The sequence below is a fragment of the Phalangium opilio genome, unplaced genomic scaffold (assembly GCF_054372755.1).
Source record: "Phalangium opilio isolate 3A_F unplaced genomic scaffold, DU_Popi_V2 ptg000329l_1, whole genome shotgun sequence".
NCBI lineage: Eukaryota > Metazoa > Arthropoda > Arachnida > Opiliones > Phalangiidae > Phalangium > Phalangium opilio.
In genome coordinates, this window is record NW_028324226.1 from 12,214,834 (window position 1) to 12,238,050 (window position 23,217).

General features: G+C 40.0%; 1 protein-coding gene across 1 annotated transcript; it reads left to right on the plus strand.

The window, feature by feature from the left end:
• Positions 1-2,289: 2,289 nt before the first annotated feature.
• Positions 2,290-4,419, plus strand: LOC149610942 (uncharacterized). The gene has a single exon (XM_089858819.1). It carries the CDS (start codon positions 2,290-2,292, stop codon positions 4,417-4,419), a length of 2,130 nt encoding a protein of 709 aa, XP_089714945.1.
• The last annotated feature ends 18,798 nt before the right edge of the window (positions 4,420-23,217 follow it).

Here is a 23,217-nt window from a genome sequence, read left to right on the forward strand (position 1 = left end):
TAACTCTGTGTCTACTAGAGATACGGGGATGTCCTTAGGATATGTTATAGTCCAAATTGTCCCTCATCTAACCATACTAAAAACATTGAGCTACGACAAACAGGGGCCGAGATATTAAGCAAAATGTTCGTCAACTTTGGTATCGTCTCACTTATTTTTATTATGTTACTTATGATTTTTGCACTAAATTTTGGAGGCTCATAACTCTTGTTCTACAAGAGATAATGGGATCTCCTTTGGATATGTTATAGTACTCTTCGCTCCCCATACAAGGATACTTTAAACTTGAGGCTACCTCAATATCGTCGTCAACTTATTTTTTGTCTCACTTATTGTTAGAAGGTTACTTTTGATTTTTGAAAATAAACTTTGCAGGCTCGTAGTTCTGTTTCTACTGGAGATACGGGGATGTCCTTCGAGTATGTTATAGACCAATTTGTCCCCCATCTAGCCATACTAAGAATTAGGGCTACGACAAACAGTAGTCGAGTAATTAAGCTAATCGTAAACAAACAAACCCCTCCATAGGAAATACATTAGACTAAATTCTGGAGGCTCGTAACTCTGGTTCTACCAGAGATGCGGGGACGTAAATAGTGTGACCTTGACACAAATGTTCGGATAATTATAAAGGTCTTTGCATGTTCCAAGCAAAAAAAAAAACTTCGCGGTTTCGAACCTGTGGCCTTCCGAGAGTGGGGCGGATGCGATAACCGCTACACTAAAGATATGTTATTATTTTTAATCGAAAGAACAGGGTCAAGTAATTAAGCAATACGTGAACAAACAAACCCCTCCATAGGAAATGCATTAGACTATACTTTGCAGGCTCGTAACTCTGTTTCTACTGGAGATACGGGGATGTCCTTTGAGTATGGTATTGTCCAACTTGTCCTTCATCTAACCATACTAAAATATTTGGGTTACGACAAACAGGGGCCGAGTACTTAAGCAAAACGTAAAGAAACAAACCCCCTCCATAGGAAATGAGTTAGACTATAATTTGCAGGCTCGTAACTCTGTTTCTACTGGAGATACGAGGATGTCCTTAGGATATGTTATAGTCCAAATTGTCCCCCATCTAACCATACTAAAAACTTTGGGCTACGACAAATAGGGGCCGAGTACTTAAGTTAAACGTAAACAAACAACCCCTCCATAGGAAATGCATTAGACTATACTTTGCAGGCTCGTAACTCTGTTTCTACTGGAGATACGGGGATGTCCTTTGAGTATGGTTTAGTCCAATTTGTCCCCCATCTAACCATTATAAAAACATTGAGCTACGACAAACAGGGGCCGAGTAATTAAGCTAAACGTAAACAAACAACCCGTTCATAGGAAATGCATTAGACTATACTTTGCGGGCCCATAACTCTGTGTCTACTAGAGATACGGGGATGTCCTTAGGATATGTTAAAGTCCAAATTGTCCTCCATCTAACCATACTAAAAACATTGAGCTACGACAAACAGGGGCCGCGATATTAAGCAAAATGTTCGTCAACTTTGGTATCGTCTCACTTATTTTATTATGTTTTTTATGATTTTTGCACTAAACTTTGGAGGCTCATAACTCTTGTTCTACAAGAGATACTGGGATCTCCTTTGGATATGTTATAGTACTCTTTGCTCCCCATACAAGGATACTTTAAACTTGAGGCTACCTCAATATCGTCGTCAACTTATTTTTTGTCTCACTTATTGTTAGAAGGTTACTTTTGATTTTTGAAAATAAACTTTGCAGGCTCGTAACTTTGTTTCTACTGGAGATACGGGGATGTCCTTTGAGTATGTTATAGACCAATTTGTCCCTCATCTAGCCATACTAAGAATTAGGGCTACGACAAACAGTAGTCGAGTAATTAAGCTAATCGTAAACAAACAAACCCCTCCATAGGAAATACATTAGACTAAATTCTGGAGGCTCGTAACTCTGGTTCTACCAGAGATACGGGATGTAAATAATGTGACCTTGACACAAATGTTCGGATAATTATTGTTGTATAATGTAAAAAACTATGTTAGTTAAAAAACTATTTTATCTATTGGCATAAGATAAAACAAGAGTGAAACCGAGTCTTCCTTATCGGTAGATATATTTCAAGGAAGCACTTCTCTTAAGATCAGCTACCATGTAACAACGCGTAATTTTTATCGTGACAAATAAATCTTTTATTATGCACAAACTTTTATTAAAATAATCAAATAGAAAACAACAACATGGTGTCAGAAGTGGGGTAATTTTTATAATTCAGGCCCAACCACCCACTCGCGTATCGTTACAAATATGATGGCCTCCTTCAAAAGTCCGGAACCTTTTACACCTGGGAACAGTCCAGCGGAAGCCTGGGAGGCTTACAAGGAACGCTTCAAAATTTACGCCATTGCCTCAAAACTTAACAAGGAAGAGCATGAACTGCAACTTAATGTATTTCTACACGTCATCGGTACGGAGGGACTACGGATTTACAAAACACTCTCGTTTACATCCACCATCGGCAATCGTACGCTACAAAACGTCTATGATGCCTTCGACGCCTATTATAAACCATATAAAAACGTAACCTATTCTCTGTACAAGTTCTTTACAACGAAACAAGAGTCAGGCGAACCATTTGATGTCTACCTGACGAAAATCAAAACTCTCGCAGCCCAATGTGATCTGGACAAACCCAACCTGACGGACTCGCTGGTAGCCACCCAGATTGCGATAGGAACGACCAATGCCGAGGTTCGAAAACAACTACTAAAACTAGAACCACTCTCGCTGGGCCAAGCTATAGCCATAGCCCAAGCTGAGGAAACGTCCATGCTTCAGGCCCAAGTAATCAATCCAACAAAATCCATACTCACCTCCTCATACGGACAGCCAGAGCAGGAATATTCTATGGTACATGAAGTGAATAGCCTCACTAACGTCCAACACTGGCGCGACCGCCAATCTACAAGCCAATATCATGCACAACGGGGTCGGCCAAGGACTCGCAACAACAATTACCACCAAATCGCTCCAGACAGGAACAACTTCCGCCCAACCTCGCAATTTCGATCCGCTGTGCCGCCACGACGTCGACCAAGCCAGAATTCTGCATCTTCAGACCCAACCTGCACACGATGCGGTCTGCGACACCTATCACAACAATGTCCCGCAATGGGATCCACATGTCGGGCTTGCGGAGGACCGAACCACTGGTCAACGGTTTGCCGTGCCATCAATGAACTTAATGCTTATCTACCAATTTCCCGTACCACTGACGAAGAACACGGACACAACATCCGACGTGCAGACGAAATAATGTATGACGACAACCACACAATCCAAAATGACGAATTCTTGTACTTATCTTCTCTGACACTACACGCAACATTTGCAAATCTGGAAGATGACCATCTCTGGCGGGCACAACCCATGGTGGCGAATACACCGACCACCTTTAAAATCGATACGGGCTCCCAAGTCAACGTTATTCCGGAAGCACTGTACTCTCGGCTACATCCACGGCCCGCCATGTTAACCCCAAGACACATAATCAAAGCATATTCTGGGCATGCTGTCGAAGTTCTGGGTATGACTCAACTCATCTGCTCCTCAAACCTCGCCTCCATACCGCTCGACTTCTATATAACGCCAAAGGATCAAACTCCCATCATTGGAGCGAGTGCATCTCGAAAACTCGGCCTAATCACAAGATTACCACACAATGAACATAGCGCAATTCCCCCATTCATGGCACTCCAACCTGCCGTTGGTATTAGGACTCCACCGCAAGCAACCGCGTCCCTACATTCTTGCACAGTGCCACCTGATGTTGCGACTAGCACGCCACAAGAAATAATGAAGAGATTCCCTGATGTTTTTGACACGGTAGGAAAACTCCCGGGACAACATCACATGAAACTTCGCCCGGATGCGATCCCAACAAGAACACCAGCCCGCAAAATCCCGATCCAACTGATTCCACGGGTTCAAGCCGAAATACAACGCATGGTCGCTGCTCAGGTCATAGTTCCTGTCACCGAACACACAGAATGGCTTCATCCAATGGTAGTGGTTCCCAAACCAGGCAATGACATCCGCATTTGTTTGGATCCGCGCAATTTGAACAAGGCACTATTAAGAGAACACTATCCCATGCCAACATCCCAACAAATCTTCTCTGAGTTATCTGACGCCCAAGTTTTCACCGCATTGGATGCCAAATCGGCCTTTTGGCAAATCGAACTTACACCAGAGAGCTCTCGAATGTGCACATTTGCAACGCCATTTGGAAATTTCCGATTCACGCGTCTACCCTACGGGATATCCACTGCTTCTGAATACTGCCAAAGGATAATGAATTCTATATTTGGCGATATACCTCGAACACGAATTGCCACAGACGACTTCCTTATACACGGTTCAAACGAAGCAGAATAAAACAAAATCCTATATACAGTATTGGAACGGGCGCAAAGAAAAGGACTGATGTTTAATTCCAAAAAGATCCAACTAGCCGTTACCCGCATCAAATATCTCGGTCATATCATATCTCCCAAGGGCGTCGAAACTGATCCGGAGAAGGTTGGAGCGATCAGAGAACTACCACCACCAGCGGACAAACCGGCACTACTAAGATTTCTGGGCATGGTTAACTTCATGGCAAAATTTATTTCTGGATATTCCGAACGAACTGCTCCCCTACGGCCTCTTCTCAAGCAAGACACAGTATTTCGATGGGACGAAACCCACCAAGACGCTTATGACGACTTGAAACAAGCCATCACTTCAGCGCCAGTGTTAACATTTTACAATCCCAAACTACATAACACTGTATCCGTCGACGCTAGTCAACATGGAATTGGTGCCGTACTTCTGCAGCAAGGCAAACCTATTGAATACGCGTCGATGACCTTTACATCCGCACAAACGCGCTACGCTCAAATTGAAAAGGAGCTGCTCGCCATATTATATGCATGCGAACACTTTCATTATTATGTGGCAGCCGCCCCACTAACAGTGCAGACAGACCGCAAGCCGCTGCTTGCCATTATCCGGAAGCCGTTCCATCTTCTCTCTCCGAGGCTCCAGCGCCTAACATTGCGGTTGGCGCGGTATGACCCGACATTAATTTATGTTCCTGGTACCAAGCTTTTCATCGCTGACGCCCTCTCGAGAGTACCACAACCCAACTGCACAATGACAACGGACTTTTTGGAAGGTCCCGCTGCAACAATATATACTCTGACCACTCTTTCCGATGACCGACTCCGCAAGTTAAAACACGCAACAAATCAAGATCCTGACCTGCAACAGATTCAAAGCTACGTGGAAAATGGCTGGCCCTTGCATCACAAGTCAATCCGTCTTCCTGGCGTAAGGGCATTCTGGGCACTACAGGAGGAAATACACTCACAGAACGGACTCCTATACAGAGGCGATCGTCTGTTGGTTCCGGCAATATTACAAGGAGACACTATGAAGCAGATACACGCCATACATCAAGGTGTTACAGCTTGTCTCGCAAAAGCCAAAATGAATGTATACTGGCCGACAATGACTGCCGACATTACCAGATTTATAGCAAATTGCCCCGTTTGCAAGGAAAGAGAACGCGAAAACACTGCGATGCCTTTACATCCCTTGACAATTCCACCACATCCATGGCACACGGTCTCGTCTGATCTGTTCAAATTCCGCTCTAAAAACTATATTCTTCTGATTGACCACTTTTCGAAATATGTAGAAGCACAAGAATTGACAACTACGAATGCTGAAGCTGTCATCAAGTTCCTAACACCAAATTTTGCCCGCCATGGCATTCCAAGACGTTTTCAGTCGGACAATGGACCACCCTACTCCTCATACATGTTTACGAAATTTCTCGAAAAATGGGGCGTGGAACAAATCACATCGAGTCCTTATCACCCGCAAAGTAATGGATTAGCAGAGCGCATGGTCCAAACGCTAAAGAGCTACCTAGCTAAATCGCAACCTGAAGGCAAAGACCTCAATCAAATCTTGCTAGAATACCGGACGACTCCATTGGAAAATCTTCTCACACCTGCAGAAATGCTAATGGGGAGAAAACTTCGTAGTCCCATCACAATGAATGACGCATCACTCAACCCGAATTTTCCGACACAAGAAATCATATCTGGACTACAACACAGACAGTTCACCATGCAAAGACATGCTGACACAAAACCGCATAGAAATCTACGTCCACTCGAGATAGGGGAGAAAGTCTGGTACTTCGTGGGAACACGTTCTTAGAAACCGGCAATAATACTCCATAAAGCTACCTCCCCAGATTCCTACATCATAGAAACGGAACAAAATCAAATTTTCCGGCGATCAAGAATTCACCTTCGCCCTCAAATTCAACGAAAACCCGACAATCAAAATAAGCCAGAAATTCCGAGAAGGATTAACGCACAAAGATTTCAAAACAACTCATGTGCTAACCTCCTTGAAGAAGCTTTCAACAAAACCCCTAAAGTGGCTCATTATGCGTACAAACCTGTCGCTGTGACAGAGACGACGTCTCCGAGATCTTCCAGTGCATTGACAGATCACTCCCAGCGATCATCTATCCTACCTAATCTTCCAGATATCCATGAATTAGATGCTAACCACCCTTTCGAATCACACATCGTGAACCCATCAAGACAATCCCTGCAAGAGACGTCAACACGTGATGAAACCGGGCCAAGGATGATCCCACAACAAACTGCTCTAATAAAATCTCGACCACCAACCGTACCACCTTTCCCACAAACAATTGTCAAGACACCCACTTCATCGTATGGACGACCATTGAAAACTCCGGCGTGGTTCTCACCTGCATAGACCGTATAAAAAAAAAAAGCTTGTTGTATAATGTAAAAAACTATGTTAGTTAAAAAACTATTTTATCTATTGGCATAAGATAAAACAAGAGTGAAACCGAGTCTTCCTTATCGGTAGATATATTTCAAGGAAGCACTTCTCTTAAGATCAGCTACCATGTAGCAACGCGTACTTTTTATCGTGACAAATAAATCTTTTATTATGCACAAACGTTTATTAAGATAATCAAATAGAAAACTACAACAATTATAAAAAAAAAACTTCGCGGTTTCGAACCTGTGGCCTTCCGGGAGTGAGGCGGATGCGATAACCGCAACACTAAAGATATGTTATTATTTTTAATCGAAAGAACAGGGTCAAGTAATTAAGCAATACGTGAACAAACAAACCCCTCCATAGAAAATGCATTAGACTATACTTTGCACGCTCGTACCTCTCTTTCTACTGTAGATACGGGGATGTCCTTTGAGTATGTTATAGTCCAATTTTTCCCCCATCTAACCATACTAAAAACATTGAGCTAAGTAAAAGTAACCTTCTAACAATAAGTGAGACAAAAAATAAGTTGACGACGATATTGAGGTAGCCTCAAGTTTAAAGTATCCTTGTATGGGGAGCAAAGAGTACTATAACTTATCCAAAGGAGATCCCAGTATCTCTTGTAGAACAAGAGTTATGAGCCTCCAAAGTTTAGTGCAAAAATCATAAGTAACATAATAAAAATAAGTGAGACGATACCAAAAATGACGAACATTTTGCTTAATATCTCGGCCCTTGTTTGTCGTAGCTCAATGTTTTTAGTATGGTTAGATGGGGGACAATTTGGACTATAACATTTCCTAAGGACATCCCCGTATCTCTAGTAGACACAGAGTTATGGGCCTGCAAAATATAGTGTAATGCATTTCCTATGGAGGGGTTTGTTTCGTCACGTATTGCTTAATTACTTGACCCTGTTCTTTCGATTAAAAATAATAACATATCTTTAGTGTAGCGGTTATCGCATCCGCCTCACTCCCGGAAGGCCACAGGTTCGAAACCGCGAAGTTTTTTTTATAATTATCCGAACATTTGTGTCAAGGTCACATTATTTACATCCCCGTATCTCTGGTAGAACCAGAGTTACGAGCCTCCAGAATTTAGTCTAATGTATTTCCTATGGAGGGGTTTGTTTGTTTACGATTAGCTTAATTGCTCGACTACTGTTTGTCGTAGCCCTAATTCTTAGTATGGCTAGATGGGGGACAAATTGGTCTATAACATACTCAAAGGACATCCCCGTATCTCCAGTAGAAACAGAGTTACGAGCCTGCAAAGTATATTTTCAAAAATCAAAAGTAACCTTCTAACAATAAGTGAGACAAAAAATAAGTTGACGACGATATTGAGGTAGCCTCAAGTTTAAAGTATCCTTGTATGGGGAGCAAAGAGTACTATAACATATCCAAAGGAGATCCCAGTATCTCTTGTAGAACAAGAGTTATGAGCCTCCAAAGTTTCGTGCAAAAATCATAAGTAACATAATAAAAATAAGTGAGACGATACCAAAGTTGACGAACATTTTGCTTAATATCTCAGCTCTTGTTTGTCGTAGCTCAATGTTTTTAGTATGGTTAGATGGGGGACAATTTGGACTATAACATATCCTAAGGACATCCCGGTATCTCTAGTAGACACAGAGTTATGGGCCTGCAAAGTATAGTCTAATGCATTTCCTATGGACGGGTTGTTTGTTTACATTTAGCTTAATTACTCGGCCCCTGTTTGTCGTAGCTCAATGTTTTTAGTATGGTTAGATGGGGGACAAATTGGACTATAACATACTCAAAGGACACCCCCGTATCTCCAGTGGAAACAGAGTTACGAGCCTGCAAAATATAGTCTAACTCATTTCCTATGGAGGGGGTTTGTTTCTTTACGTTTTGCTTAAGTACTCGGCCCCTGTTTGTCGTAGCCCAAAGTTTTTAGTATGGTTAGATGAAGGACAATTTGGACTATAACAAATCCCAAGGACATCCCCGTATCTACAGTAGAAACAGAGTTACGAGCCTGCAAAGTATAGTCTAATGCATTTTCTATGGAGGGGTTTGTTTGTTCACGTATTGCTTAATTACTTGACCCGGTTCTTTCATTAAAAATAATAACATATCTTTAGTGTAGCGGTTATCGCATCCGCCTCACTCCCGGAAGGCCACAGGTTCGAAACCGCGAGGTTTTTTTTTTTTTGCTTGGAACATACAAAGACCTTTATAATTATCCGAACATTTGTGTCAAGGTCACATTATTTACATCCCCGTATCTCTGGTAGAACCAGAGTTACGAGCCTCCAGAATTTAGTCTAATGTATTTCCTATGGAGGGGTTTGTTTGTTTACGATTAGCTTAATTACTCGACTGCTGTTTGTCGTAGCCCTAATTCTTAGTATGGCTAGATGGGGGACAAATTGGTCTATAACATACTCAAAGGACATCCCCGTATCTCCAGTAGAAACAGAGTTACGAGCCTGCAAAGTTTATTTTCAAAAATCAAAAGTAACCTTCTAACAATAAGTGAGACAAAAAGTAAGTTGACGACGATATTGAGGTAGCCTCAAGTTTAAAGTATCCTTGTATGGGGAGCAAAGAGTACTATAACATATGCAAAGGAGATCCCAGTATCTCTTGTAGAACAAGAATTATGAGCCTCCAAAGTTTCGTGCAAAAATCATAAGTAACATAATAAAAATAAGTGAGACGATACCAAAGTTGACGAACATTTTGCTTAATATCTCGGCCCCTGTTTGTCGTAGCTCAATGTTTTTAGTATGGTTAGATGGCGGACAATTTGGACTATAACATATCCTAAGGACATCCCCGTATCTCTAGTAGACACAGAGTTATGGGCCTGCAAAATATAATCTACTGCATTTCCTATGAACGGGTTGTTTGTTTACGTTTAGCTTAATTACTCGGCCCCTGTTTGTCGTAGCTCAATGTTTTTAGTATGGTTAGATGGGGGACAAATTGGACTATAACATACTCAAAGGACATCCCCGTATCTCCAGTAGAAACAGAGTTACGAGCCTGCAAATTATAGTCTAATGCATTTTCTATGGAGGGGTTTGTTTATTCACGTATTGCTTAATTACTTGACCCTGTTCTTTCGATTAAAAATAATAACATATCTTTAGTGTAGCGGTTATCGCATCCGCCTCACTCCCGGAAGGCCACAGGTTCGAAACCGCGAAGTTTTTTTTTATAATTATCCGAACATTTGTGTCAAGGTCACATTATTTACATCCCCGTATCTCTGGTAGAACCAGAGTTACGAGCCTCCAGAATTTAGTCTAATGTATTTCCTATGGAGGGGTTTGTTTGTTTACGATTAGCTTAATTACTCGACTGCTGTTTGTCGTAGCCCTAATTCTTAGTATGGCTAGATGGGGGACAAATTGGTCTATAACATACTCAAAGGACATCCCCGTATCTCCAGTAGAAACAGAGTTACGAGCCTGCAAAGTTTATTTTCAAAAATCAAAAGTAACCTTCTAACAATAAGTGAGACAAAAAGTAAGTTGACGACGATATTGAGGTAGCCTCAAGTTTAAAGTATCCTTGTATGGGGAGCAAAGAGTACTATAACATATGCAAAGGAGATCCCAGTATCTCTTGTAGAACAAGAATTATGAGCCTCCAAAGTTTCGTGCAAAAATCATAAGTAACATAATAAAAATAAGTGAGACGATACCAAAGTTGACGAACATTTTGCTTAAAATCTCGGCCCCTGTTTGTCGTAGCTCAATGTTTTTAGTATGGTTAGATGGCGGACAATTTGGACTATAACATATCCTAAGGACATCCCCGTATCTCTAGTAGACACAGAGTTATGGGCCTGCAAAATATAATCTACTGCATTTCCTATGAACGGGTTGTTTGTTTACGTTTAGCTTAATTACTCGGCCCCTGTTTGTCGTAGCTCAATGTTTTTAGTATGGTTAGATGGGGGACAAATTGGACTATAACATACTCAAAGGACATCCCCGTATCTCCAGTAGAAACAGAGTTACGAGCCTGCAAATTATAGTCTAATGCATTTTCTATGGAGGGGTTTGTTTTTTCACGTATTGCTTAATTACTTGACCCTGTTCTTTCGATTAAAAATAATAACATATCTTTAGTGTAGTGGTTATCGCATCCGCCTCACTCCCGGAAGGCCACAGGTTCGAAACCGCGAAGTTTTTTTTTATAATTATCCGAACATTTGTGTCAAGGTCACATTATTTACATCCCCGTATGTCTGGTAGAACCAGAGTTACGAGCCTCCAGAATTTAGTCTAATGTATTTCCTATGGAGGGGTTTGTTTGTTTACGATTAGCTTAATTACTCGACTACTGTTTGTCGTAGCTCAATGTTTTTAGTATGGTTAGATATTGGACAAATTGGACTATAACATACTCAAAGGACATCCCCGTATCTCCAGTAGAAACAGAGTTACGAGCCTGCAAAATATAGTCTAATGCATTTTCTATGGAGGGGTTTGTTTGTTCACGTATTGCTTAATTACTTGACCCTGTTCTTTCGATTAAAAATAATAACATATCTTTAGTGTAGCGGTTATCGCATCCGCCTCACTCCCGGAAGGCCACAGGTTCGAAACCGCGAGGTTTTTTTTTTTGCTTGGAACATACAAAGACCTTTATAATTATCCGAACATTTGTGTCAAGGTCACATTATTTACATCCCCGTATCTCTGGTAGAACCAGAGTTACGAGCCTCCAGAATTTAGTCTAATGTATTTCCTATGGAGGGGTTTGTTTGTTTACGATTAGCTTAATTACTCGACTGCTGTTTGTCGTAGCCCTAATTCTTAGTATGGCTAGATGGGGGACAATTTGGTCTATAACATACTCAAAGGACATCCCCGTATCTCCAGTAGAAACAGAGTTACGAGCCTGCAAAGTTTATTTTCAAAAATCAAAAGTAACCTTCTAACAATAAGTGAGACAAAAAGTAAGTTGACGACGATATTGAGGTAGTTTCAAGTTTAAAGTATCCTTGTATGGGGAGCAAAGAGTACTATAACATATGCAAAGGAGATCCCAGTATCTCTTGTAGAACAAGAATTATGAGCCTCCAAAGTTTCGTGCAAAAATCATAAGTAACATAATAAAAATAAGTGAGACGATACCAAAGTTGACGAACATTTTGCTTAATATCTCGGCCCCTGTTTGTCGTAGCTCAATGTTTTTAGTATGGTTAGATGGGGGACAATTTGGACTATAACATATCGTAAGGACATCCCCGTATCTCTAGTAGACACAGAGTTATGGGCCTGCAAAATATAGTCTACTGCATTTCCTATGGACGGGTTGTTTGTTTACGATTAGCTTAATTACTCGACTACTGTTTGTCGTAGCTCAATGTTTTTAGTATGGTTAGATGGGGGACAAATTTGACTATAACATACTCAAAGGACATCCCCGTATCTCCAGTAGAAACAGAGTTACGAGCCTGCAAAATATAGTCTAATGCATTTTCTATGGAGGGGTTTGTTTGTTCACGTATTGCTTAATTACTTGACCCTGTTCTTTCGATTAAAAATAATAACATATCTTTAGTGTAGCGGTTATCGCATCCGCCTCACTCCCGGAAGGCCACAGGTTCGAAACCGCGAAGTTTTTTTTTTTGCTTGGAACATGCAAAGACCTTTATAATTATCCGAACATTTGTGTCAAGGTCACATTATTTACATCCCCGTATCTCTGGTAGAACCAGAGTTACGAGCCTCCAGAATTTAGTCTAATGTATTTCCTTTGTTTGTTTACGATTAGCTTAATTACTCGACTACTGTTTGTCGTAGCCCTAATTCTTAGTATGGCTAGATGGGGGACAAATTGGTCTATAACATACTCAAAGGACATCCCCGTATATCCAGTAGAAACAGAGTTACGAGCCTGCAAAGTTTATTTTCAAAAATCAAAAGTAACCTTCTAACAATAAGTGAGACTAAAAGTAAGTTGACGACGATATTGAGGTAGCCTCAAGTTTAAAGTATCCTTGTATGGGGAGCAAAGAGTACTATAACATATGCAAAGGAGATCCCAGTATCTCTTGTAGAACAAGAGTTATGAGCCTCCAAAGTTTAGTGCAAAAATCATAAGTAACATAATAAAAATAAGTGAGACGATACCAAAGTTGACGAACATTTTGCTTAATATCTCGGCCCCTGTTTGTCGTAGCTCAATGTTTTTAGTATGGTTAGATGGGGGACAATTTGGACTATAACATATCCTAAGGACATCCCCGTATCTCTAGTAGACACAGAGTTATGGGCCTGCAAAATATATTCTAATGCATTTCCTATGGAGGGGTTTGTTTGTTCACGTATTGCTTAATTACTTGACCCTGTTCTTTCGATTAAAAATAATAACATATCTTTAGTGTAGCGGTTATCGCATCCGCCTCACTCCCGGAAGGCCACAGGTTCGAAACCGCGAAGTTTTTTTTTTTGCTTGGAACATGCAAAGACCTTTATAATTATCCGAACATTTGTGTCAAGGTCACATTATTTACATCCCCGTATCTCTGGTAGAACCAGAGTTACGAGCCTGCAAAGTTTATTTTCAAAAATCAAAAGTAACCTTCTAACAATAAGTGAGACAAAAAATAAGTTGACGACGATATTGAGGTAGCCTCAAGTTTAAAGTATCCTTGTATGGGGAGCAAAGAGTACTATAACATATCCAAAGGAGATCCCAGTATCTCTTGTAGAACAAGAGTTATGAGCCTCCAAAGTTTCGTGCAAAAATCATAAGTAACATAATAAAAATAAGTGAGACGATACCAAAGTTGACGAACATTTTGCTTAATATCTCGGCCCCTGTTTGTCGTAGCTCAATGTTTTTAGTATGGTTAGATGGGGGACAAATTGGACTATAACATACTCAAAGGACATCCCCGTATCTCCAGTAGAAACAGAGTTACGAGCCTGCAAATATAGTCTAATGCATTTTCTATGGAGGGGTTTGTTTGTTCACGTATTGCTTCATTACTTGACCCTGTTCTTTCGATTAAAAATAATAACATATCTTTAGTGTAGCGGTTATCGCATCCGCCTCACTCCCGGAAGGCCACAGGTTCGAAACCGCGAAGTTTTTTTTTTTGCTTGGAACATGCAAAGACCTTTATAATTATCCGAACATTTGTGTCAAGGTCACATTATTTACATCCCCGTATCTCTGGTAGAACCAGAGTTACGAGCCTCCAGAATTTAGTCTAATGTATTTCCTATGGAGGGGTTTGTTTGTTTACGATTAGCTTAATTACTCGACTGCTGTTTGTCGTAGCCCTAATTCTTAGTATGGCTAGATGGGGGACAAATTGGTCTATAACATACTCAAAGGACATCCCCGTATCTCCAGTAGAAACAGAGTTACGAGCCTGCAAAGTTTATTTTCAAAAATCAAAAGTAACCTTCTAACAATAAGTGAGACAAAATGTAAGTTGACGACGATATTGAGGTAGCCTCAAGTTTAAAGTATCCTTGTATGGGGAGCAAAGAGTACTATAACATATGCAAAGGAGATCCCAGTATCTCTTGTAGAACAAGAGTTATGAGCCTCCAAAGTTTAGTGCAAAAATCTTAAGTAACATAATAAAAATAAGTGAGACGATACCAAAGTTGACGAACATTTTGCTTAATATCTCGGCCCCTGTTTGTCGTAGCTCAATGTTTTTAGTATGGTTAGATGGGGGACAATTTGGACTATAACATATCCTAAGGACATCCCCGTATCTCTAGTAGACACAGAGTTATGGGCCTGCAAAATATATTCTAATGCATTTCCTATGGAGGGGTTTTTTTGTTCACGTATTGCTTAATTACTTGACCCTGTTCTTTCGATTAAAAATAATAACATATCTTTAGTGTAGCGGTTATCGCATCCGCCTCACTCCCGGAAGGCCACAGGTTCGAAACCGCGAAGTTTTTTTTTTTGCTTGGAACATGCAAAGACCTTTATAATTATCCGAACATTTGTGTCAAGGTCACATTATTTACATCCCCGTATCTCTGGTAGAACCAGAGTTACGAGCCTGCAAAGTTTATTTTCAAAAATCAAAAGTAACCTTCTAACAATAAGTGAGACAAAAAATAAGTTGACGACGATATTGAGGTAGCCTCAAGTTTAAAGTATCCTTGTATGGGGAGCAAAGAGTACTATAACATATCCAAAGGAGATCCCAGTATCTCTTGTAGAACAAGAGTTATGAGCCTCCAAAGTTTCGTGCAAAAATCATAAGTAACATAATAAAAATAAGTGAGACGATACCAAAGTTGACGAACATTTTGCTTAATATCTCGGCCCCTGTTTGTCGTAGCTCAATGTTTTTAGTATGGTTAGATGGGGGACAAATTGGACTATAACATACTCAAAGGACATCCCCGTATCTCCAGTAGAAACAGAGTTACGAGCCTGCAAATATAGTCTAATGCATTTTCTATGGAGGGGTTTGTTTGTTCACGTATTGCTTCATTACTTGACCCTGTTCTTTCGATTAAAAATAATAACATATCTTTAGTGTAGCGGTTATCGCATCCGCCTCACTCCCGGAAGGCCACAGGTTCGAAACCGCGAAGTTTTTTTTTTTGCTTGGAACATGCAAAGACCTTTATAATTATCCGAACATTTGTGTCAAGGTCACATTATTTACATCCCCGTATCTCTGGTAGAACCAGAGTTACGAGCCTCCAGAATTTAGTCTAATGTATTTCCTATGGAGGGGTTTGTTTGTTTACGATTAGCTTAATTACTCGACTGCTGTTTGTCGTAGCCCTAATTCTTAGTATGGCTAGATGGGGGACAAATTGGTCTATAACATACTCAAAGGACATCCCCGTATCTCCAGTAGAAACAGAGTTACGAGCCTGCAAAGTTTATTTTCAAAAATCAAAAGTAACCTTCTAACAATAAGTGAGACAAAATGTAAGTTGACGACGATATTGAGGTAGCCTCAAGTTTAAAGTATCCTTGTATGGGGAGCAAAGAGTACTATAACATATGCAAAGGAGATCCCAGTATCTCTTGTAGAACAAGAGTTATGAGCCTCCAAAGTTTAGTGCAAAAATCTTAAGTAACATAATAAAAATAAGTGAGACGATACCAAAGTTGACGAACATTTTGCTTAATATCTCGGCCCCTGTTTGTCGTAGCTCAATGTTTTTAGTATGGTTAGATGGGGGACAATTTGGACTATAACATATCCTAAGGACATCCCCGTATCTCTAGTAGACACAGAGTTATGGGCCTGCAAAATATATTCTAATGCATTTCCTATGGAGGGGTTTTTTTGTTCACGTATTGCTTAATTACTTGACCCTGTTCTTTCGATTAAAAATAATAACATATCTTTAGTGTAGCGGTTATCGCATCCGCCTCACTCCCGGAAGGCCACAGGTTCGAAACCGCGAAGTTTTTTTTTATAATTATCCGAACATTTGTGTCAAGGTCACATTATTTACATCCCCGTATCTCTGGTAGAACCAGAGTTACGAGCCTCCAGAATTTAGTCTAATGTATTTCCTATGGAGGGGTTTGTCTGTTTATGATTAGCTTAATTACTCGACTACTGTTTGTCGTAGCTCAATGTTTTTAGTATGGTTAGATGGGGGACAAATTGCACTATAACATACTCAAAGGACATCCCCGTTAGAGAGCTGCAAAATGAAAATATTAACCTCCAACTCCTTCCAACTCCAAGGCAATACACAACAATGGCTCCAATTCCTCCCAATGCCATAATCAAAAGTTTCAACTCCGCAGAACTCCACCAAGCGAAATGTATAACTCCTCCCAACTCCTTCCATGAAAATTAAAATTTATTAAACTCCTCCCAACTCCTTCCATGAAAAATAAAATTTCTTAAACTACTTCCAATTCCTTGCATGAAAATTAAAATTCCTTTAACTCCTCCCAACTCCTTCCCTGAAAACTAAAATTTCTTAAACTCCTTCCAACTCCTTCCCTGAAAATTAAAATTTCTTAAACTCCTTCTAACTTCGTCCATTAAAACCTTTCTAGTTTCTAGTCTTTGGAAGATTTCTTTACTCTTTAGAATTGGAAAAATAGAAAGTTCAAGTAAAACGTGTAGAACATTAGTTTTCTTTCAAGTTTGACCTGAGATTGATATCACGAGTGCTTATAAATTATCATTTTCAAATAAGAAATAATATTTACTCTTAAAATAATTCTGGACATTAAAACTTGAGATTTGGGGAGGAAAGGCGCTACGCGTTGTCGTTGGGTCATATTTTACGCTTAGTTTCTTAAATTAGCTATGTAATTAAAATCGGACTGATTCGCTTCGCAACTGCTATTTTGAAGGACAAGGCCACGAACTTCACGAATCAAGAAATACTAACACTACAGTCCATTCTGTTATTAGTTGTGCCTGCCAATATGCCTACTGCCTTACTTTAATATGCATCAAAGCTAGAAAGGAGACTTTTGTCAATGGGTTTAAGAGAAAAGGAAAGCGCCCTCGGCCCCATTGTGTGAGAGACTCACTGAGGGGACGTGTCACGTGGGGTTACGGGTGAAAAAGAATTTTGTACGAAGCTTCAGAAGACAAACAACGCCAAAGTCCGCTTTTAAATTGGAGCCCTACCAATTACCAGACTCAAGTTTTCCAACTCCGTAGATTTCCATGTTTTAAGATAATTTTCCATTGCCTCCCAACTCCGCAATTATAATTATAATTATTCCCATTGCCTCCCAACTCCGCACACGAAAACTTCCACTGCCACCCAACTCCAATTTTATCTCAGAAAAGCATTTCCAACTCCTGGAGTTCCCATCACTTAAACGCGGAACCCAGCGGGTTTCGGAGTTATTCCACGGAGTTGCAGCTCTCTAATCCCCGTATCTCCAGTAGAAACAGAGTTACGAGCCTGCAAAATATAGTCTAATGCATTTTCTATGGAGGGGTTTGTTTGTTCACGTATTGCTTAATTACTTGACCCTGTTCTTTCGATTAAAAATAATAACATATCTTTAGTGTAGCGGTTATCGCATCCGCCTCACTCCCGGAAGGCCACAGGTTCGAAACCGCGAAGTTTTTTTTTATAATTATCCGAACATTTGTGTCAAGGTCACATTATTTACATCCCCGTATCTCTGGTAGAACCAGAGTTACGAGCCTCCAGAATTTAGTCTAATGGATTTCCTATGGAGGGGTTTGTTTGTTTACGATTAGCTTAATTACTCGACTACTGTTTGTCGTAGCTCAATGTTTTTAGTATGGTTAGATGGGGGACAAATTGGACTATAACATACTCAAAGGACATCCCCGTATCTCCAGTAGAAACAGAGTTACGAGCCTGCAAAATATAGTCTAATGCATTTTCTATGGAGGGGTTTGTTTGTTCACGTATTGCTTAATTACTTGACCCTGTTCTTTCGATTAAAAATAATAACATATCTTTAGTGTAGCGGTTATCGCATCCGCCTCACTCCCGGAAGGCCACAGGTTCGAAACCGCGAGTTTTTTTTTTTTGCTTGGAACATACAAAGACCTTTATAATTATCCGAACATTTGTGTCAAGGTCACATTATTTACATCCCCGTATCTCTGGTAGAACCAGAGTTACGAGCCTCCAGAATTTAGTCTAATGTATTTCCTATGGAGGGGTTTGTTTGTTTACGATTAGCTTAATTACTCGACTGCTGTTTGTCGTAGCCCTAATTATTAGTATGGCTAGATGGGGGACAAATTGGTCTATAACATACTCAAAGGACATCCCCGTATCTCCAGTAGAAACAGAGTTACGAGCCTGCAAAGTTTATTTTCAAAAATCAAAAGTAACCTTCTAACAATAAGTGAGACAAAAAGTAAGTTGACGACGATATTGAGGTAGCCTCAAGTTTAAAGTATCCTTGTATGGGGAGCAAAGAGTACTATAACATATGCAAAGGAGATCCCAGTATCTCTTGTAGAACAAGAATTATGAGCCTCCAAAGTTTCGTGCAAAAATCATAAGTAACATAATAAAAATAAGTGAGACGATACCAAAGTTGACGAACATTTTGCTTAATATCTCGGCCCCTGTTTGTCGTAGCTCAATGTTTTTAGTATGGTTAGATGGGGGACAAATTGGACTATAACATACTCAAAGGACATTCCCGTATCTCCAGTAGAAACAGAGTTACGAGCCTGCAAATATAGCCTAATGCATTTTCTATGGAGGGGTTTGTTTGTTCACGTATTGCTTAATTACTTGACCCTGTTCTTTCGATTAAAAATAATAACATATCTTTAGTGTAGCGGTTATCGCATCCGCCTCACTCCCGGAAGGCCACAGGTTCGAAACCGCGAAGTTTTTTTTTTGCTTGGAACATGCAAAGACCTTTATAATTATCCGAACATTTGTGTCAAGGTCACATTATTTACATCCCCGTATCTCTGGTAGAACCAGAGTTACGAGCCTGCAAAGTTTATTTTCAAAAATCAAAAGTAACCTTCTAACAATAAGTGAGACAAAAAATAAGTTGACGACGATATTGAGGTAGCCTCAAGTTTAAAGTATCATTGTATGGGGAGCAAAGAGTACTATAACATATCCAAAGGAGATCCCAGTATCTCTTGTAGAACAAGAGTTATGAGCCTCCAAAGTTTCGTGCAAAAATCATAAGTAACATAATAAAAATAAGTGAGACGATACCAAAGTTGACGAACATTTTGCTTAATATCTCGGCCCCTGTTTGTCGTAGCTCAATGTTTTTAGTATGGTTAGATGGGGGACAATTTGGACTATAACATATCCTAAGGACATCCCCGTATCTCTAGTACACACAGAGTTATGGGCCTGCAAAATATAGTCTACTGCATTTCCTATGGACGGGTTGTTTGTTTACGTTTAGCTTAATTACTCGGCCCCTGTTTGTCGTAGCTCAATGTTTTTAGTATGGTTAGATGGGGGACAAATTGGACTATAACATACTCAAAGGACATCCCCGTATCTCCAGTAGAAACAGAGTTACGAGCCTGCAAAATATAGTCTAATGCATTTTCTATGGAGGGGTTTGTTTGTTCACGTATTGCTTAATTACTTGACCCTGTTCTTTCGATTAAACATAATAACATATCTTTAGTGTAGCGGTTATCGCATCTGCCTCACTCCCGGAAGGCCACAGGTTCGAAACCGCGAGGTTTTTTTTTTTGCTTGGAACATACAAAGACCTTTATAATTATCCGAAAATTTGTGTCAAGGTCACATTATTTACATCCCCGTATCTCTGGTAGAACCAGAGTTACGAGCCTCCAGAATTTAGTCTAATGTATTTCCTATGGAGGGGTTTGTTTGTTTACGATTAGCTTAATTGCTCGACTACTGTTTGTCGTAGCCCTAATTCTTAGTATGGCTAGATGGGGGACAAATTGGTCTATAACATACTCAACGGACATCCCCGTATCTCCAGTAGAAACAGAGTTACGAGCCTGCAAAGTATATTTTCAAAAATCAAAAGTAACCTTCTAACAATAAGTGAGACAAAAAATAAGTTGACGACGATATTGAGGTAGCCTCAAGTTTAAAGTATCCTTGTATGGGGAGCAAAGAGTACTATAACATATCCAAAGGAGATCCCAGTATCTCTTGTAGAACAAGAGTTATGAGCCTCCAAAGTTTCGTGCAAAAATCATAAGTAACATAATAAAAATAAGTGAGACGATACCAAAGTTGACGAACATTTTGCTTAATATCTCGGCCCCTGTTTGTCGTAGCTCAATGTTTTTAGTATGGTTAGATGGGGGACAATTTGGACTATAACATATCCTAAGGACATCCCCGTATCTCTAGTACACACAGAGTTATGGGCCTGCAAAATATAGTCTACTGCATTTCCTATGGACGGGTTGTTTGTTTACGTTTAGCTTAATTACTCGGCCCCTGTTTGTCGTAGCTCAATGTTTTTAGTATGGTTAGATGGGGGACAAATTGGACTATAACATACTCAAAGGACATCCCCGTATCTCCAGTAGAAACAGAGTTACGAGCCTGCAAAATATAGTCTAATGCATTTTCTATGGAGGGGTTTGTTTGTTCACGTATTGCTTAATTACTTGACCCTGTTCTTTCGATTAAACATAATAACATATCTTTAGTGTAGCGGTTATCGCATCCGCCTCACTCCCGGAAGGCCACAGGTTCGAAACCGCGAGGTTTTTTTTTTTTGCTTGGAACATACAAAGACCTTTATAATTATCCGAACATTTGTGTCAAGGTCACATTATTTACATCCCCGTATCTCTGGTAGAACCAGAGTTACGAGCCTCCAGAATTTAGTCTAATGTATTTCCTATGGAGGGGTTTGTTTGTTTACGATTAGCTTAATTACTCGACTGCTGTTTGTCGTAGCCCTAATTCTTAGTATGGCTAGATGGGGGACAAATTGGTCTATAACATACTCAAAGGACATCCCCGTATCTCCAGTAGAAACAGAGTTACGAGCCTGCAAAGTTTATTTTCAAAAATCAAAAGTAACCTTCTAACAATAAGTGAGACAAAAAGTAAGTTGACGACGATATTGAGGTAGCCTCAAGTTTAAAGTATCCTTTTATGGGGAGCAAAGAGTACTATAACATATGCAAAGGAGATCCCAGTATCTCTTGTAGAACAAGAATTATGAGCCTCCAAAGTTTCGTGCAAAAATCATAAGTAACATAATAAAAATAAGTGAGACGATACCAAAGTTGACGAACATTTTGCTTAATATCTCGGCCCCTGTTTGTCGTAGCTCAATGTTTTTAGTATGGTTAGATGGGGGACAATTTGGACTATAACATATCCTAAGGACATCCCCGTATCTCTAGTAGACACAGAGTTATGGGCCTGCAAAATGTAGTCTACTGCATTTCCTATGAACGGGTTGTTTGTTTACGTTTAGCTTAATTACTCGGCCCCTGTTTGTCGTAGCTCAATGTTTTTAGTATGGTTAGATGGGGGACAAATTGGACTATAACATACTCAAAGGACATCCCCGTATCTCCAGTAGAAACAGAGTTACGAGCCTGCAAATTATAGTCTAATGCATTTTCTATGGAGGGGTTTGTTTTTTCACGTATTGCTTAATTACTTGACCCTGTTCTTTCGATTAAAAATAATAACATATCTTTAGTGTAGCGGTTATCGCATCCGCCTCACTCCCGGAAGGCCACAGGTTCGAAACCGCGAAGTTTTTTTTATAATTATCCGAACATTTGTGTCAAGGTCACATTATTTACATCCCCGTATCTCTGGTAGAACCAGAGTTACGAGCCTCCAGAATTTAGTCTCATGGATTTCCTATGGAGGGGTTTGTTTGTTTACGATTAGCTTAATTACTCGACTACTGTTTGTCGTAGCTCAATGTTTTTAGTATGGTTAGATGGGGGACAAATTGGACTATAACATACTCAAAGGACATCCCCGTATCTCCAGTAGAAACAGAGTTACGAGCCTGCAAAATATAGTCTAATGCATTTTCTATGGAGGGGTTTGTTTGTTCACGTATTGCTTAATTACTTGACCCTGTTCTTTCGATTAAAAATAATAACATATCTTTAGTGTAGCGGTTATCGCATCCGCCTCACTCCCGGAAGGCCACAGGTTCGAAACCGCGAAGTTTTTTTTTTTAATTATCCGAACATTTGTGTCAAGGTCACATTATTTACATCCCCGTATCTCTGGTAGAACCAGAGTTACGAGCCTCCAGAATTTAGTCTAATGTATTTCCTATGGAGGGGTTTGTTTGTTTACGATTAGCTTAATTACTCGACTGCTGTTTGTCGTAGCCCTAATTCTTAGTATGGCTAGATGGGGGACAAATTGGTCTATAACATACTCAAAGGACATCCCCGTATCTCCAGTAGAAACAGAGTTACGAGCCTGCAAAGTTTATTTTCAAAAATCAAAAGTAACCTTCTAACAATAAGTGAGACAAAAAGTAAGTTGACGACGATATTGAGGTAGCCTCAAGTTTAAAGTATCCTTTTATGGAGAGCAAAGAGTACTATAACATATGCAAAGGAGATCCCAGTATCTCTTGTAGAACAAGAATTATGAGCCTCCAAAGTTTCGTGCAAAAATCATAAGTAACATAATAAAAATAAGTGAGACGATACCAAAGTTGACGAACATTTTGCTTAATATCTCGGCCCCTGTTTGTCGTAGCTCAATGTTTTTAGTATGGTTAGATGGGGGACAATTTGGACTATAACATATCCTAAGGACATCCCCGTATCTCTAGTAGACACAGAGTTATGGGCCTGCAAAATGTAGTCTACTGCATTTCCTATGAACGGGTTGTTTGTTTACGTTTAGCTTAATTACTCGGCCCCTGTTTGTCGTAGCTCAATGTTTTTAGTATGGTT